Source organism: Clupea harengus, chromosome 13, assembly GCF_900700415.2.
Source record: "Clupea harengus chromosome 13, Ch_v2.0.2, whole genome shotgun sequence".
Lineage (NCBI taxonomy): Eukaryota > Metazoa > Chordata > Actinopteri > Clupeiformes > Clupeidae > Clupea > Clupea harengus.
Genome location: NC_045164.1, coordinates 13,075,960 through 13,093,166, shown reverse-complemented (window position 1 = coordinate 13,093,166; position 17,207 = coordinate 13,075,960). Strand labels below are relative to the sequence as shown.

The 17,207-nt window shown below is 41.9% G+C and overlaps 1 protein-coding gene and 2 pseudogenes across 2 annotated transcripts; all 3 read left to right on the top strand.

The window, feature by feature from the left end:
* The first annotated feature begins 460 nt into the window (after window positions 1–460).
* On the top strand, window positions 461–5,068 carry LOC105911561 (annotated as a pseudogene).
* Window positions 5,069–8,136: 3,068 nt separating this feature from the next.
* On the top strand, window positions 8,137–11,061 carry LOC105911560 (annotated as a pseudogene).
* A 246-nt stretch (window positions 11,062–11,307) lies between these two features.
* LOC105911634 (peroxiredoxin-like 2A) lies at window positions 11,308–16,459 on the top strand. 2 transcript variants are annotated; one of them, XM_012840460.3, is made up of 7 exons: window positions 11,333–11,430; window positions 12,983–13,502; window positions 13,965–14,144; window positions 14,562–14,653; window positions 14,857–14,997; window positions 15,130–15,294; window positions 15,697–16,459. In XM_012840460.3, exons 2-7 carry the CDS (start codon window positions 13,052–13,054, stop codon window positions 15,790–15,792), a joined length of 1,125 nt encoding a protein of 374 aa, XP_012695914.2. In that variant the 5' UTR covers window positions 11,333–11,430; window positions 12,983–13,051; the 3' UTR covers window positions 15,793–16,459. The 2 variants fall into 2 exon arrangements, with proteins under 2 accessions (XP_012695915.2, XP_012695914.2); XM_012840461.3 differs by lacking the exon at window positions 12,983–13,502 and having other exon boundaries at window positions 11,308–11,430.
* Window positions 16,460–17,207: the final 748 nt, after the last annotated feature.

Here is a 17,207-nt window from a genome sequence, read left to right as displayed (position 1 = left end):
TTAAGAAGACGGAAGCTCTACATTTTATCCAAGTAATGAATATCAATGTACCACCATAGAATTTGAATTGATGCTTCGAAATATTCTAACATACCTGAATTTCCAAACCCAGCTGATAAATAATCAGCAACTTGTATGTGTCTCTGTCCTTGCCTTGTTTCTGTTATGACTTCAGGCCTATAGAGACGTCCAGTTGTCGAGTGTGTGAGCAAGAACTGGACACAGTTACAGCATCCTGTGGACCCACCTCCTGCAGGGTGTGTGTTAGCTCCTATGGAGATGTGACTGAAGCCTCAGAAAGCAACACCTGTGCTCTGTGTACCCACAGTTCCAGATTGCCCTCAACTTCCCCCTCACACACAGTTCAGCCAGACAACAACTCCTTGCATTCTAGTGCCATCAAACGTGAGACTTAAATCTCTATCTTAGATGTTTTCATATCGTGCTTATTTTAGTGTTCTGTACTTTGTGGTGCATATTATTAATTAATAATTAGAGAATAACCATGATAAACAGGGTTTAACAACAACCTGCGATAGTTCCTTTTCCTTAGTAAATTACAAACATGACAGTAATTCCTTTGATCAGCAGAAGACAACATCCTGGAAAAAGTCAAGATGAACCATAAACGCACCATGAAAAAGAGGTTTGGCCAGATATATGAGGGAAACATTAAGCCAGGAGGGGAAACTCCTCTGAACAGGATATACACGCCCCTCTACATCACTGAGGGATGGAGTGAAAGCATGCATGCACATGAGATTCAACAAATTGAAACATCGAGAAAACAAACACAAGGCACTGCAATCAACTGCAATGATATCTTTAAATAATTACGCGAAGAGAAAATGTGTATCAGAGCAGTTCTATTCAAAGGGGTTGCTGGCATTGGAAAAACAGTGTCAGTGCAGAAGTTCATTCTGGATTGGGCTGAGGACAAGGCAAATCATGACATTGATTTCATATTTGTGTTCCCTTTCCGGGAAATGAACTTGATCACAGAGGATCAGTACTGTTTTCACCAACTTCTGGTTGACTTCCACCCTGCCTTGAAACAGCTAACTGATCAGAAGGTCTATGAAGACAGCAATATGGTGATAATCTTTGATGGGCTGGACGAAAGCAGAGTTCCACTGAACTTTGGCAGTCATCAAGACCAGACACTTTGTGATGTCACACAGATATCAGCAGTTGGCACTCTTATAACAAACCTTATCCAGGGAAGCCTTCTGCCGTGTGCCCACATTTGGATCACATCACGACCAGCAGCAGCCAATCTGATCCCTGGTCAGTACATCAGTCGTGTGACAGAAGTACGCGGGTTCACTGACCCACAGAAGGACGAGTACTTCCGGAAGAAAATCACTAACCAGGCTCAAGCTGACCAAATCATCTCACACATTAAGGCATCACGAAGCCTTCATGTCATGTGCCACATACCAGTTGTCTGTTGGATCTCGTCAATTGTGCTTCAAGTAATCTTCCACAACAACAGAGAAGAAATACCCCAAACTCTCACTGAAATTTTTTGATCATTCAGATGAACACGAAGAGCCAGAAATTTGGGAAGATGGAAGGTGCTCCTAGCAACAAGGTTTGTGAGGCGAACAAAGATACTATTTTGAAGTTAGCAGAGCTAGCATTCAAACAACTGGAGAAAGGACATCTCCTGTTCTATGAAGTGGACCTTGAAGAATGTGGCATCGATGTTATCGAGGCCTCAGTGTACAGTGGTTTATGTACAGAGCTCTTCAGGGAAGAATTTGTGTTCAGGCAAAAAAAGGTCTTCTGTTTTGTTCACCTCTCCATACAGGAATTTCTTGCTGCTCTCTATGCATTTCACTCCTATGTGAACAGGAACTTCAAAGCTCTGAAGTCTATTCTCACTCTGCTGAAGGATGCTGTGGACAAGTCCTTGGAGAGTGAAAATGGACACTGGGATCTCTTTGTGCGGTTTCTTTTGGGGATCTCACTTGAGCCAAATCAGAGGCTCCTACAAGGCCTTCTTACACATACGGTGAGCAGCTCAGAGAGCATAGAGGAAACCATCAAATACACCAAAGAGATCATACGATATAAAGACATCAAGGAACGATGCATGAATCTCTTACTCTGTGTGCTTGAAATGAAAGACCACTCGCTGCACAAGGAGATTCAAGAGTACGTGGAGTCAGGAAAAGATCTCTCACCATCTCACTGCTCGGTACTGGCCTACATGATCTTAGTCGCAGAAGATGTACTCGATGAACTTGACCTTCAGAAGTACAACACCACTAATGAGGGGCGTAGAAGACTTCTGGAAGCTGTGGGAGGCTGCAGAAAGGCTCGGTGAGTATTTTCTTTAACATGACTCAAACCATGTTTTCCCAAAGGAATTGGTAACACCACTTCTAATGACTTCCACACTTAAGTTCATTTGGAGGAGCCAAAAGTAGAGTAAAATCACAATCCACTATTGACATTAATCATTTCAGTCAAGTGAAGTCTAAATCAGATGTCTTGTGTATTAAACCACCCCCTTTTTTAATCCTCTGTAGACTGGCCGGGTGTCAACTGACTGTGGAATGCTTGGAGATCGTAACACGAGCCCTTGTGTCCGAAATCTCTCAAATGAGAGAACTGGATCTGAGTTACAACAACCTGCAGAGTTCATCCACCCAAGCACTCTACCCTCTACATATGAATTCTCAATGCAAAGTGGAATCCCTGAGGTTACCATAACATAATTAATAAGTCTCACATCATCATGTTAGCAAAATGCTATAGATTTTGTCAATATTCATTCAGCAAATATTCAGACCCTCTCACTTTTTCCACATTTTGGTATGTTGCAGCCGTATGTTAAAATCTTTTAGATTGTTTTTTTTCCACTCATCAATCTATTCTCAATACCCCAAAATGGAAAAGCGAAAACCAGATTTTAGACATTTTGGCGAATGGGTGGGGACTGGGGGCCTTAGTAGAGAGGTTACCCAAGAACCCAAATGTTACTACGGCTGGATTCCAGAGATCCTGTGTGGAGATAGAAGAAATGTCCAGAAGGACAGTCATCACTGCAACACTCCACCAATCTGGGCTTTATGGCAGTGGCCAGACGGAAGTCTCTCCTAAGACACAGGAAAACCTGCTTGTAGTTTGCAAAAAAGCAACTAAAGGACTGTGAGAAACAAGATTCTCTGGTCTGATGAAACCAAGATTGAACCACTCATCACCTACCCAGTATCGCCCCAACGGTTGAACATGGTGGTGGCAGCATCAGGCTGTGGGGGTTTTTAGTGGCAGGGACTGAGTGACTGGTCAGGGTTGAGGGAAAGCTAAACGGAGCAAAGTACAAAGGTTTGGGTTCCTGAAAACCTGGCCCAAAGCGCTCCGGATGTAAGACTAGGCCATAGGTTCACCTTTCAACAGGACAATGACTGTAAGCACACAGCCAAGACAACACATGAGTGGCTTAGGGATACTTTTTGTGAATCTCCTTGAGTCCTGACCTGAACCCAATTGAACACCGACCGACGGCCCCCATCCAACCTGACAGAGCTTGAGAGGACCTGCAGAGAAAAATGGCAGGGGGGGGGGATGTCTAAACAATTTTAGCATGAGGCTGCAACATAACAAAATGTGAAAAAGTGAAGAGGTCTGAATACTTTCTGAATGTACTGTATATTTGCAATATTTATACTGTTTTAGTTTTTTTTTTACACAGAATTCATATTTAGTTTTAATTCAATTTGAAGGCTTGTTTGCTGTGGACTGAAAGAGGACTTATGTGGATCTGAAAGCTCTGTTATCCAGTGGCCAAACCTAAAAGAGCTGGACCTGACAAATAATGATCTTCATGACACAGGCGTGAAATTGCTCTCAAATGGGTTGAGCTCTGTAAATTGTAAAATTGAGATTCTAAGGTCAGGTTCACATGAGCGCACATGCACACATACACACTAGCTGTACCAAAATTTACAAAATTACATTTTATTGAATATTCAATCATCTTTGAGCTATGAAAGTCAACCTAACACTTATCACCATCTTCCATGTCCTCTCTGTCTCTCAGGCTCTCTGGCTGTCTCATCACAGAGGAGGGCTGCAAATTCTTATCTGCAGCTTTAGTTTCAAACCCCTCCCACCTTAGAGAGCTGGATCTAAGCTACAATCACCTTGGGGACTCTGGCATCAAGCTGTTTTCATCTCGACAACATGACATGGGCTTTAAACTGAAGAAACTCAAGTAAGTGGTGCAGATTTGGAGGGATTGAATCTCCCTCTCACTCAATGACTCATTCTATGGGCTAAATACTAAACTTTTTTTGCTCAGTGTTGACCATGATGGAAAACAGTTCCTGAAACCAGGTCTGGAGAAATGTGAGTATTTCATATTTCATAACACTAAATAATTAATAAATGTGTCCATGTGCATTTTTGTATACATGCCACATTACACAGGTAAAATGATTCCTGTGTTCAGTGTGCTTGACTGTGTTTCTCAGTCCCTCTCATCTCTGCTCTGACCTCCACAGATGCTTGTGAACTCAATATGGACCCAGACACGGCCCACAACAAGCTTGGACTCTCCAAAGGAGACACTAAGGCAACGAATGTTAGAAAGAATTCACATTCGGATCACCCGAAAGGTTTGAGGTCTTTGAGCAAGTGCTGTGCAGACAGGGCCTGACGGGACGCTGCTACTGGGAAGTGGAGTGGAGTCGTGAAGGGGCAGCTATTGCAGTGGCATACAAAGGCATAAGCAGACAAGGAAAGCATGACAGCCAGTTTGGATCTAACGATAAGTCCTGGAGTCTCTGCAGTCAGTTTTGGGGGGACTGCCATGCCAGGCACAATAATAAGACCACAAAAGTGGCAGTCCCCAAACCCAATGCAAGACAGCACAGAGTAGGAGTGTATCTGGACTGGCCGGCTGGAACTCTTTCATTCTACCAAGTGTGCTCGCAGGACACAAAAATCCATCAACACACGTTTTCTGCCAAATTCACTGAGCCTCTCTATCCAGGGTTCTGGGTTGACCATGACTCCTCAGTGTCTCTATGCCTAATTGGCTAGCTTCCAAGTCCTCAGGATCAATTTGCAAGATGGAACTGCCTCATGTCTTTACACTCATATCATTGCTGTGTAGATGAATAATAATAATATTAATCATATGTATAACCATTTTTGTTGATTCATCTACATATGAAAATTACACACTGTTTATGATTAAAAAGGTACCGTAATTCCCAGACTAGTAACCTCGGTTTATTCATTGATTTTGCAAAATTTCTTCAACCCTGCAGATAATACTCGGGTGCTTCCTACAAACGGGAATGCATTTTATTCTGTCTGGTAGTTAGTAACACACACAGTAACTCTGCCAGATAAAGCATGGCAGAGTCCCTCTCTCTCTTTCTCTCTCTTTCTCTCCTTCTTTCATATACGAAAAATAACATCTGCAGTCACACTCAAGTCACATTCTGTCTTCCATAATGATAAACTGCCAGACTGTATTTAACAGGACGCTATGGAGCGCGAACCTCTGCAAGAGGTGTCCGAGGTCTCATGCCAGTTAACCTGGCTATGACCTCTCCTAGCTATCTCTAGCTTAGGGAACCATCGTAACAGTTTATAGAGTGAATATGAACTTGTGTTAATATGAAGCTGCACAGGCACCCAGAGGGTTTCTAGCTATCATAGCTTAAAGTTTAGTGATCTCAACCACTTGCGGGGATGTTAAATGGCTTGACAGACATTCAACAATCCTGAGAGAAATACTGGGACATCAAAGGGGCAAGGGCTCACTCTGATGTCAATGTAAAGTTAGGGGATGAGAGGAGAGAAGTCCCCCCTCCCCTTACCCTTCTCGAATACGTACATTTAATGGTTGAAATTCGCAATGTCAGAAGATTATCACACCACGGGGTCAATTATCGATTTGTTTGAAACGTTTAGTGTCATTCTGCCACACCACAACTCTAAATTAAATAGTGTGTAGATTATGGGGGGGGGGAAGTGTAGTATTTTTGCTTAAAATGCCCATTCTTACTTCATACAACTTTTAAATGGCTAGTGACACTGGCACCACATCTACATGGCACGCCGTAACGTTCAATGAACTGTTGATCAATAAACCGATTTGTTTAATAAAATTACATGAAATATTTTAATGAGGTTTATAAACAGTGTGAATAATAGTTGGCAAAATACAGTAATATTTATGTAACTTTTTACAATTCTGTAGCCTATAGTATACTGTTTTTTTTTGTTGTTTATCTTCCATATCACTTCCACTTTCATGTCTGTGATTTTGTAGATTTTTTCTTAATGATACAGAAAACACAACCGTCTCAAAATCACTAAATGGAATTAAAAGGAAAAAAATACATATCATAATCTAACTAAGTTCCTAGGTGTTTTCTTGTCTAACTCTCTGGCCCAACTTGGAATGGCCTGGTACATGAACTCCAAAGGACGCACGGGACAACTCTTTCCAACTCAGATTTATCTTTATTTTTCCTTATTTGTTTGGTCTGGTTGGTTCATTAGGTTGAAAACCTTAAAAACACAAAAAGCACAAGTTATACAAAAAAGTCAAATACATTTCAAACAATTTCAGTACCAAGTACCAAGATTACAACTAACACAAAAAGCCAAACTCAAATGCATGCAGCAAACTGATATCATGCTGCCTGTATGCTGTGTGCTGCTTGGTTGTTATTATAATACAAATCAAACAGTTCATCCTATCATCAAGCATCAATGTCTATAGCAGCACTTCCAACAACAAATAATTATCACAATAAGAAACAAAATAAGTAACAGTACCAGTAGCTTCTTTGGTTGCACCACGAGTAGATCCTTTCTGTGTGTCTCTCTCTCTTTCTGCTGAAATGTTTGCCGAGAGACCTTTCCTTCACAGGTGCTCCCACTTAAAATAGTGAGCAGGCTGCACTGGCCTGCTAGTGGTGCATTGTGGGACTTGCAGTTTTTTAAGGCAATGTTCATTTTACCTCAACACTAACTTTGAATCTGTGCATTGTAAATACCAATGTAGGTCAAGTAAAGAGTGTGTGCTCATGTGAGCCTACATGGCACATACCCAAATACAACGATGTGTCCTAAACAAGTGGCAAAACATTGAAGGGTTTGTATTGTTTTTGGCCATTCATGTGAAAATATTCATCTGCTAGATTTGTCACTGGAAATTAATTCAGGAAACATTGTTCTTTACAGCTCATTGCCTCAGTGCACAGTACATTGCTTTAGTGCTCAGATCCACAGCATGATGCAACCCGGCTATTAAGGCACCAGGCCTTAGGAGATGTCCTATTATTAATGGCCCATACTTTCATAGTAAGTCAGTAGTTCTCCAAAAATCTAAAGGGAAACTGTATATTCATATAAAAATAGCCCACAAAATAGCAAGTAGTATTGGATGTTTAAGGAATAGGGAAAGAGCAACATTGTGTAGATATAAGTTACAAATAAACCTTGGAGATCTTTATTTAACAACTTATGGATATAACTTAACAGTTTATTTTCTTCATACCCATTCAATATACTCAACAGCTATTAGTAATTATGAGTATTATCTAACTGTTAAGATAGCCAAATCCCCTACTTACATGCCTGTAATTGCAGCAAACAAAGAGGGATATTAAGATTCAACAGAATAAATACAATATATTTAAGAATACCAAACACATTTTCTCAAATGTGTCTTTATTTGTGCAAATAAGAGAGACCAGAAAAGTACATTTATCAATCAAAATTCAAAGGTCCTTTGAGTGATTTTGTTCAGAGGTTTTGTGGAATAATTTTGTCATATTAATAATACTGGTAAGGGGACTATTGTGTAGTAACCTAGTAACATTAGTACTAGATTCTGGTAATAAATGTAAATGTACAGATGTATTGTCTCTATCTAAAATTACAGCAAAACATCTTACATCACATTTATCACATAACCAATAAAACAGCCATGTTTACATTTGGTAACTATAGGCCAAGGGGATTTATAGTGCTGTAATGAGTGGTCAAACACACAGTCGTGCTATAGAATGTGTGATCCTGGTGAATTCTTGAGGGCAGAGCCGGCGATATGATTGGCTGGTGGAAATATAAAGAGCTTTGTGTTTGGATGAAAACAGAAGGGAGATTCCTCATCTTATTAGTGCCTGAGGGACCACACACTGGTAGGTACCAATCTCTCTCAAATGTTTTCTTATGCTTGCCAAAATGTTAGTGGGAAAGTTAGATGGTATTCTTCAATTTTGTTAAACATTTTACAACAGTACAGAACTGTACCGCTACTTCGTAACATAAAAACGTTGATCATTAAGAAGTCATCCCATCCCTGAGTTCATTCTGACTAACGAACCGTTCAACTAGGCAGTGCAGGAAAAAATTGACCTCATTGTTGTGAACAAAGTTTTCTCACTCACGTCAGCCCTGTGGACTCACTCTGGTGTCACAAACAATACTAGTCAGATATACGACACTTTCTGGACTGTGCTATTACCACACCGAAAAGACTATGCTATTAATACGATATAGTATACCGTAAATGTATGTATAGGCATTCACTAATAATGAATATATAAGCACATACTATCAGTATTGCTTTGTATTTTATGCTATTATTGCCGGCAGGAAACTGTCAAATAAGGTTCTTTATCCAATATTTGGATAGTGGGGAGCAATTCATGCATTTAAGTTATCCATAAATGCTCTGGTGGCATTTGAACATACTTCATGAAAAGGATGAAAGCAAGAGGTTACATCACAGCCTAAATCCGCTAGCCTCGGAACATTTTTTTCACTTTCACCGCACTTTCCTGTATGCTCTGTTCTGTTTTGTGATCTAAAGCAGCACAAAGATGTGAATATCTGAATTAGGCCTTCTTTTGTTTTAGCAGAGTGTGTGATCACAGAGGAGGTCTCAACAATGGGGTTACTCTCCCAAGGGTTGCTAGCGATCGGCCTCTTCTTGGCTGGGATTGTGCGGGCCCTCACAGACCTGCTTCTCAAAAAGCCTGTGTGGGCCAACTTAGAGGTTCTGGAAGATACAGACCTCAGGACCACAGGAGGTATGCTTCCCCTCTCTCTTCTTTTCTCACAGGTACTCATGTTCTAATCTAGAAAGAATGTACATCCTTGTTGGTTACAACTTAAGTAAAAGCTTTCAAAATCTAATATACTCTATATGTCATAATTCTGTTAATTGAGTGATTTACCGTTAACTGTTCATTCAGTCTCAATATCAGACGAGAAGATTGTGAAAGGAAAGAGTCTGTGGGAGAAGTCTGGGGCTGTGATCATGGCGGTCCGGCGACCAGGATGATTTTTGTGCAGAGAGGTGCAGTGATTTATTACATTTTATTAAGTAGTATTCAATAGAACCCATTTTCACCCAGTGGGATAAAGACTTAAAAGCACTTGTCACATAGAAAAACTTCTTTTTGACACAGATAACAATACTTTTAGCGCTTAGCACTGTGTGCCTTCTTGAAGAAATTTAAAGAAGGAGGTGACCTTTGAACTGGAGATGACCTTGTGGCTTGTTTGTCATCCTGTAGGAGGCCTCTGAGCTGTCCTCTCTGAAGGTCCAGCTGGACAAGCTGGGCATCCCCCTGTATGCGGTGGTGAAAGAGAACGTCAAAACTGAGATACAGGACTTCAAAGCCTTTTTTGCTGGCGACGTGTTTGTGGACATAACGGTGATTTAAAGTCTTTCTCCAGTGCATACATAGACACTTTAGAGATAAAACACAAACTACTTGTGCTTTCAAATGGTCTGTCCATATAAGCAAATGTTGACCTTTCTCTTAGATGAATGTATTGTATTTCATTGTATTGCACTGCATTTCACTCTCTTGGAAAATCCATCTAGCATACATAATGTAAATAGCTCTGTAGAACTGTTCACATTGTTGTTACCATACTAGCTTACTACCCTTACTAGCTTCTAACCCTGGCTTCTATTTGCTCAAGCTCTCCACTCTCTGTCTGTGACATGTCACATGTGCATACACACACGAGCCCCCACACACACAGACATTCCAACCCTTGTTAATCCCATGTCACGGTTTTGCGGAAGTGAATGGAACGTTCCATCTGCAAATTGAACTAATTAAGCATTCTTCCCTTAAACAGAAAACCTTCTATGGTCCTGTTCTGCGTCACATGGGATTCTGGGGCCTCCTTCGTATTGGGGTGTGGAGGAATTGTCATCGGGCCTACAGAAAATGCTTCACTGGAAACTTCAAGGGAGAGGGCCTAATCCTGGGAGGGGTCTTTGTTATTGGACCAGAAAAACAGGTACATTACACAAATGAATGTGGACAGACAACTAAAAAATACATATGTAAATAGAATACATGTCGGTGTGTGTGAATATAGAGGAATATAGGTGTCTGCACAAGGTTCCTGGGCTACAACTCGTTTTTCTTTGCAGGGTATTATGTTGGAACATCGTGAGAAGGAGTTTGGAGACAAAGTCAACCTGCTGGCTGTCCTCAAAACAGCACGCAACATGAAAGAGACAGAGAAATAGATCCTCTGCCTTTCTTAAGTGTCAGCTACTAACATAAAAATGGTATGTTGTAAAGTGTATAACTTCTGAATATATTATTTTTAGTACTGTGGGTGCTACACATAAATAAACATGATATTTGTATCACATTCCAGTGAAACATATAAAAGTTTGAGGTCTATTTAAAGTGCCCCATTGTTGCTATGGAGAGACTGAATGTAACTATGAAAGTCTGTGTTTAAACTCTTTTGAGCGACCAGGTTTGATGCTCATACAAGCAGTCTTTCATTAGCAGCAACAGGTCACTTAAAGATTCTGTTTTGCAGACAAGGTATTATGAGTTTTGTCAAAGATCCATATCCAACTGTGTAATCTGATGACCATACTCAATAAATGTTACGCTGAATTGTGTCTACATGCAGTTGAATTCAACATCTTGTTTGAATATAGGGCCAACATACAATACTGCCATTTGGTCATCTGAAATTAATGTAACAAATGTCATGACACTACATTTCAACTGAATAAAAATATCAAATAAATTTAGACTCATAATTAATTGTTTGGAACAATTTACACAAACGCTTCTGTCAGTCTGCCCCAGGGCAGCTGTGGCTACTGAGGTAGCTTACCACCACCGGTATGACTGTGTGTGTATGACTACTGGACTCTGGACTCTGTAAAGCGACTTCGGGTATATAGAGAAGCGCTATATAAAATTGAATTGATTGATTGATTGATTGATAGAAATATCAAATTATCGAAATGCGTACTGTATCTATATCGATTATTTTGCCTTGTGGAAGGACTCGATTGCTCAGGGCTCCACCTCTCCCTATGGAATTAGTTACTTAGATAGGTAACTGGAAAAACGTTCAGAGCTTGACGCAGTCTCTCTCCAAAAACAAACGGTGAGTGAGAATGTTTATCTTAAAAAAAGCATATATTTTTTACATTTAAAGAAAATGTTGGTTAGATTTAATTATTGACGATATCGCTGCACGCGAGATTCTGTCGTAGCGCGGTATTTCTTTTTGTGATATTGGTAGCTAACGTTGGCTAGCTGCGATGAATTAGCCTTAAATAACACAAGCAAAGCATTGCGGGTTCTACAACATCTTCGTTTCTGTTTGTTTGTGTATATATCTAGGTGGCATTTAAACAAACTTGGAATTTTATGAATCTCACGTTTCTGTTTAATTGGATCTTCTCAGTGGGCAGTTGTTGCGCCACAAGTGACACAGTTGACGTTATGCTGAGTTTAGAGCAAACTAGCAACTTATAGACTAACATATAGGTCGTATCCTTTCAATAGGATGATTTATGCACGGTGTTTTACCTTTGCTCTGGCTGACATTGGCAGATGCTAATAATAAGAATTGACCATCCCCGTTTTAGGAAGACAGTGTCATGGTTTAGAAAGATCAACAAATTATGAGAACTGGTCACACAGGTTGTAGCTAGATGCACTATAGCTCAGACTTCTTGGAATTTCTTTGACAGGGCAGTTTGTTCACACAATGATGTGAGGCTAGTGGTGAGAGTAAACAAGCGCGACAACAAATAGCTTCAGTTTTTTTTTTTTTTTAATGTTCATTTCATCCAACATATTGCGGTCTTTAGGTTGTATATCAAATAAGGATGTTTCAAAGTCAACAGCGCTGTGCCTGTTGTGACACTCGTGCACGCTTTGCTCCTCTTGGAATGGACTCAAAAGGATTATCCAGCAGTTGTGTAAACTGACCAGTGGACAAAGGCGAATTTATTGTGACTAATCAATTCTGCTTTGATCTTAAATGGTGCTGCTTCATTTCTGAAAAGTTATTTAGCAAAACACTGTAGCCTACAGATATCAGGTAGGCCTATTAAAACTTTAGGTTGAGATGGAAGATTATGGAGATTTATGGAGCCGATATCTTAATTATGTCATGAGGTGCAATTCATGACTGTCTTAAATCGCTTTCCCACAAGACTTCTACATCCTTCACATGTACTCAACATACTCTAGACTCGAAACTGTACCATATTCTACACACAGTATGCACTGTTTGAACCACTTGGTAAAGCTTACACTAATCTTTCAGCATGACCGGAGGTTGAACATGTGTACACTTAGATATGTGTACTTCTAGTGTAGTGTGTGATCCCAAGCAGAGGAAACCAAAAAGGAACCGAAAGTGTAAATTATGCAAGTGTGTGTGCTTAAGCGTGACACCCATATATCACAGGGCGATCACTCCTGTAAACCCTGAGAGCCACAGATAACCTAACCTTCTTAATGTCCTAGAGGACAACTTTGTCTCCGCCATGTTATGTGTGTTACCTTTGCTTCTGCTAATGAAGGCGTGATATCTTTACGACGGGGCAAGGCCATTGCTACGTCAGTGCCAGATCACAGACGTAGCAGATGCAGCAAAGCCAGATTTTTGTCTGAGAGTAGTTTTTCTCTCCTCTTCTTTACAGGGCTAAGGGGAACATCTTTGAGTTTTCAAAGAGGTGGGGTAACGCCCCTTATCCCCAACATCTCTCACTATGTCCCTCATAACAGCATTGGCCAAGCCCTCAGACCCCTGGTGGACTAGACAAATCCGTAACTTCCATAGGGGCACTGTGGCAATGGTGGGCACCTCTAAGAGTACCACCAAGTCAACATCAGAGTTGCCACAGTCCTCTCCGGTAATGCGTACTGCTCCCGCACTCCAAAGCCTCGCCAAGCTCCTCAGTGTTACTCAAAGACCAGATCAGGAGATTCTCCAGGTGCCAGGAAAAAGGCTCTGGCCAGCTGGCTTGCCAGTGGAGATCCCAAGACACTTGCTCCACCTCGGGCCATGGGCATATGGTTGTGGGGTCAGCACAGGAGGGCTGCGGGCCTTCTCCTCCTCTGCAAGGCTGTGTGCAACTCCTCCAGGGTGCACCTGTGGGGAACAGAATGTAACCCCAGGCGGCCAAAGCACTAAATGCCCAGTCCATGACTCAGGAAGAGGTACTTGAACCCTCAGTGGGATTGTGTTTGTTTTTGTTTTATGGTCTGGGCTTGGTAGTGACTCAAATGCACTGGTGTATCACTGTCAGCTTTGTTGTAGGGCATTTAGGAGACCAGTATGTGTGTGGTGTTGCTTCTGCTGCATGCGTGTGGTAGTAATCAGGGTGGTTGCCTCAGGGTCTGTGTGTCTCTCGATTGACCAGCATGAAAAGGTACACAAAACCTGTTTCTAAAACCTCGTCTTCAAAAAAGGACACTGAAACCCTGCTTACACCCAGAGTACCCCGAAGAGGTAGATCCTGCATTGTGTGCCTATTTGAAATGCCTTTTAACAGAGCATCATGAGAGTTGATGTGTGTGTGTGTGTGTGTGTGTGTGTGTGTGTGTGTGTGTGTGTGATGAGCGTGTATTTGTTTTCTTGATTTCTTGACCCTCCCCTCCCTGCTCTTTCCTGTGCTACAGCTTTACCGGCTGGCCTGGAAGGGGCTCAGCTTGCTATGGGCATGTGGTCAGTGGGCCTTGGAGCAGTAGGTGCAGCCATCTTCGGCATCATCCTTGCTAACACTGACCTCCTGCTATCCAATCCAGAAATGGCCAATGTGGAGTTCCTGGCGGACGCTGACCTGAAGAGCACCACTGATGGTAATGAACGCGTCTGGTGCTCAATCACTCAAATGGCCTACTGCACTACACACTTGCTGCAGTAGATATGTAAACCCACTCTGCTGGCTAAGACACACACAACGGTGATTCTCTCAAGACAGCTTTGGGTCGTAGTAAAAAAACCTGCTAAGATACGTGACATTTCTCCATTTGTCCCAACTTCACAATGTGGAGGATTTAGAAGGGCTGTTTGGTCATCTTTGGTCTGCTCTGTTGTGGTAGCCTCCATTTTAGTGAACCTCTCCAGCAAACAGCCTTTTTTGTGCAGTACATATAGGCATAATACGATTGAATGGCATGGCATGCTATTGAGAGACTGACTCCTAGAAAATATTACCGTCACTGTCTCTCAAAACTGACTTGCGCTTGTCTAAACTGAAGTGTTGACTCTCTCAGACTCCCAGAGCATCAAGGCTAAAACGCTGTGGAAGAAGTCTGGTGCGGTGATCATGGCCGTTCGACGGCCTGGATGATTTTTGTGCAGAGAGGTACTGTGATCAAGTTTACTGTTTTTATCTAATCTCTGCATTAATATCCCACTATGAGTGTGAATCTCTTTTAATTGGTTGTGTGTGTACTTGTCATATGTATAAGGTGATCTCTTCTGTGTGTGTGTGTGTGTGTGTGTGTGTGTGTGTGTGTGTGTGTGTGTGTGTGTGTGTGTGTGTGTGTGTGTGTGTGTGTGTGTTAGGAGGCCGATGAGCTGTCCTCTCTGAAGCCCCAGCTTGAGGAGCTTGGGGTCCCTCTCTATGCCGTTGTGAAGGAGAACATCGACACAGAGATCCAGGACTTCAGACCGCACTTCGCTGGGGACATCTTTCTGGATGAGAAGGTACCCGAGTCTGTGACTGGTGCAGAGCACAGCTACACATTGTTGTTGTTTTTTTATTTATTTTTGTTGTTGGCTCAATTGTTTGTTTTGTCGTTGTCAGCTAACCTACTCATCTCCTTCTTTTCCCCCCAGAAATCCTTCTATGGCCAGGAGCCGAGGAGGATGGGTGGGCTGGGCTTATTCCGTGTGGGGGTGTGGCAGAACTTTGGGCGCGCCTGGAAAGCAGGTTACCAGGGCAACATGAAAGGAGAGGGCTTCATCCTGGGTGGGGTGTTCGTCATTGGATCAGGCAACCAGGTAATTAGAGCACAGCCAGAAACCACTTTCTCAGTACTCTAGCCTATATGCCGTCCCCTGAGGGCCCTTATTTAGTGATGCTTAGATGGCATTTCCGTTTGTCATTTTGGTTATTTATCAAATGAGGCTCCACTTGAAATTGAGTTCCATACCATTATCTGTGGACCAAAACAATCAGAGCATGATCTGTGACGATCTGTGTTTAGCTTAGCAGCCTATGAGTCATGCTACCCTCCCTTGTGGTTCTTCAGTTACCACATGTTCATTTGGTTTACCCTGGGAGGCGAAGTCAAATTACGAAATATTGCTTTAGAGTGCCCCGTAGGATTGTCTGTGGAATGATTGTGAGATGTGTGTGTGCACTGATTGAGGTTTTTGTTTTATTTTGTTTCCCTTTTCCAGGGCATACTTCTGGAACACCAGGAGAAGGAGTTTGGGGATAAGGTTGACATCGCTTCTGTATTAGAGGCAGCTAAGAAAATTGTGGTTGAGAAATAGAGGAAGGTGTGGAGCGAGTAGTATTTATGAACCAAAACCACCGCTTGTATGAACCAAGTTAGTTAGGTAGACCTGGGTGATGAAGGAACGTCCATCTTGGGGGATAAAAGTGCACTCAGTGATCCAAGCATGTATTTAATAATTACTACAATATTTAATCTGCACATGTTACTTACCTCTATGCTCATCTCTCACCCATCAACACTGTGTACATGAAGAAAATGTCTTTATCTGTGGAGTAAAAAGGGACCACTGCAGCTCCTACAACTGCCCTGGTATGGTACTGAGTTATTGTTGGGGAAAGGGAGCCAGTTTGTCACCCATTGCTATTTCCCTTTGGGCTTAAATGGCAGTTGGTCACAGAACTGGCTGAGTTACTTCACTAGTTACTTTCATCGACTTGACTGCACTTTATGAGCCAACCCCAGCCATCCGCTGCTTCCTCCATTGACCTGTGCTCCCGGATGTCTGCGCTGCGGCTGCGTGCTGTTGGGCCTCCCCCGGCTGTGTCATAATGATAGCTTGCCTGGAAACTCCAGCAGGAGAAGGCAGGTTTGAGAACCGACACAGCCGGGCACCGCTGCTCAGCACGCAGGCGGTACCGCAGTCATCAGGTCGTCTGTGTTAGGTGTGTGATTACTACTCAACAATAAAACACCTCATGAAATACTGCCTCACCGAGTTTGATTTCAGATTGGTCCGATAACAGTACTGCTGAAAGACTGCTTTTATTTTAGAAATGAAGACCAAATGTATATTACATGCAGGTATGAGGACATAAGACATACTAAAATCACTAATTATTATATTTTACCTAAATCTATTGTCCAATCTGCAGTACACTGCCATATGCCCTGAAAAGCCCTGAAGGTTATTGACTCTGATGGACTTCTGTCTGTTCTAGTATTAGGGGCAATAGTCATTCGGAATTATGCCAGTTAAGAGCCAGCCTAACCTTGTGCTGTTGCCAAGTCTTGCCATAGTCGGCCACTGAGATAAACACTACTTCAAAGAGTGTGTGTGTTTGTGCACTAAAGCATGTTTCCATAACAGGCTAAGTAGCCGTACCCTGTAATCCAAGTTGATCTGAATCCACCCAGTACAAAGCCTGATTCTTTCTCTTGCTACTTTTGACGAAGGGTGCTAGCTGTGCTAATCCTTTGCAGCTGTTGCAAGTGCATGTCAGGAGAATAGTTTTTGCTGGAGTGGTTATTATTAGTTCTGTTATTTATTACTGTAATATATACACAACAACAAACATAACATTTACATAAAATGTTAATTTCAAGCATTTTGATGTGTGCAACCACAAAAAAAAACAATAGTGTTAATAGCATTTTTCCATACACTACACATACACACATGGCTGCAGGAGCTCTAATGGGTATAGGAGAGTAGATTTGTAAGTCTATGCT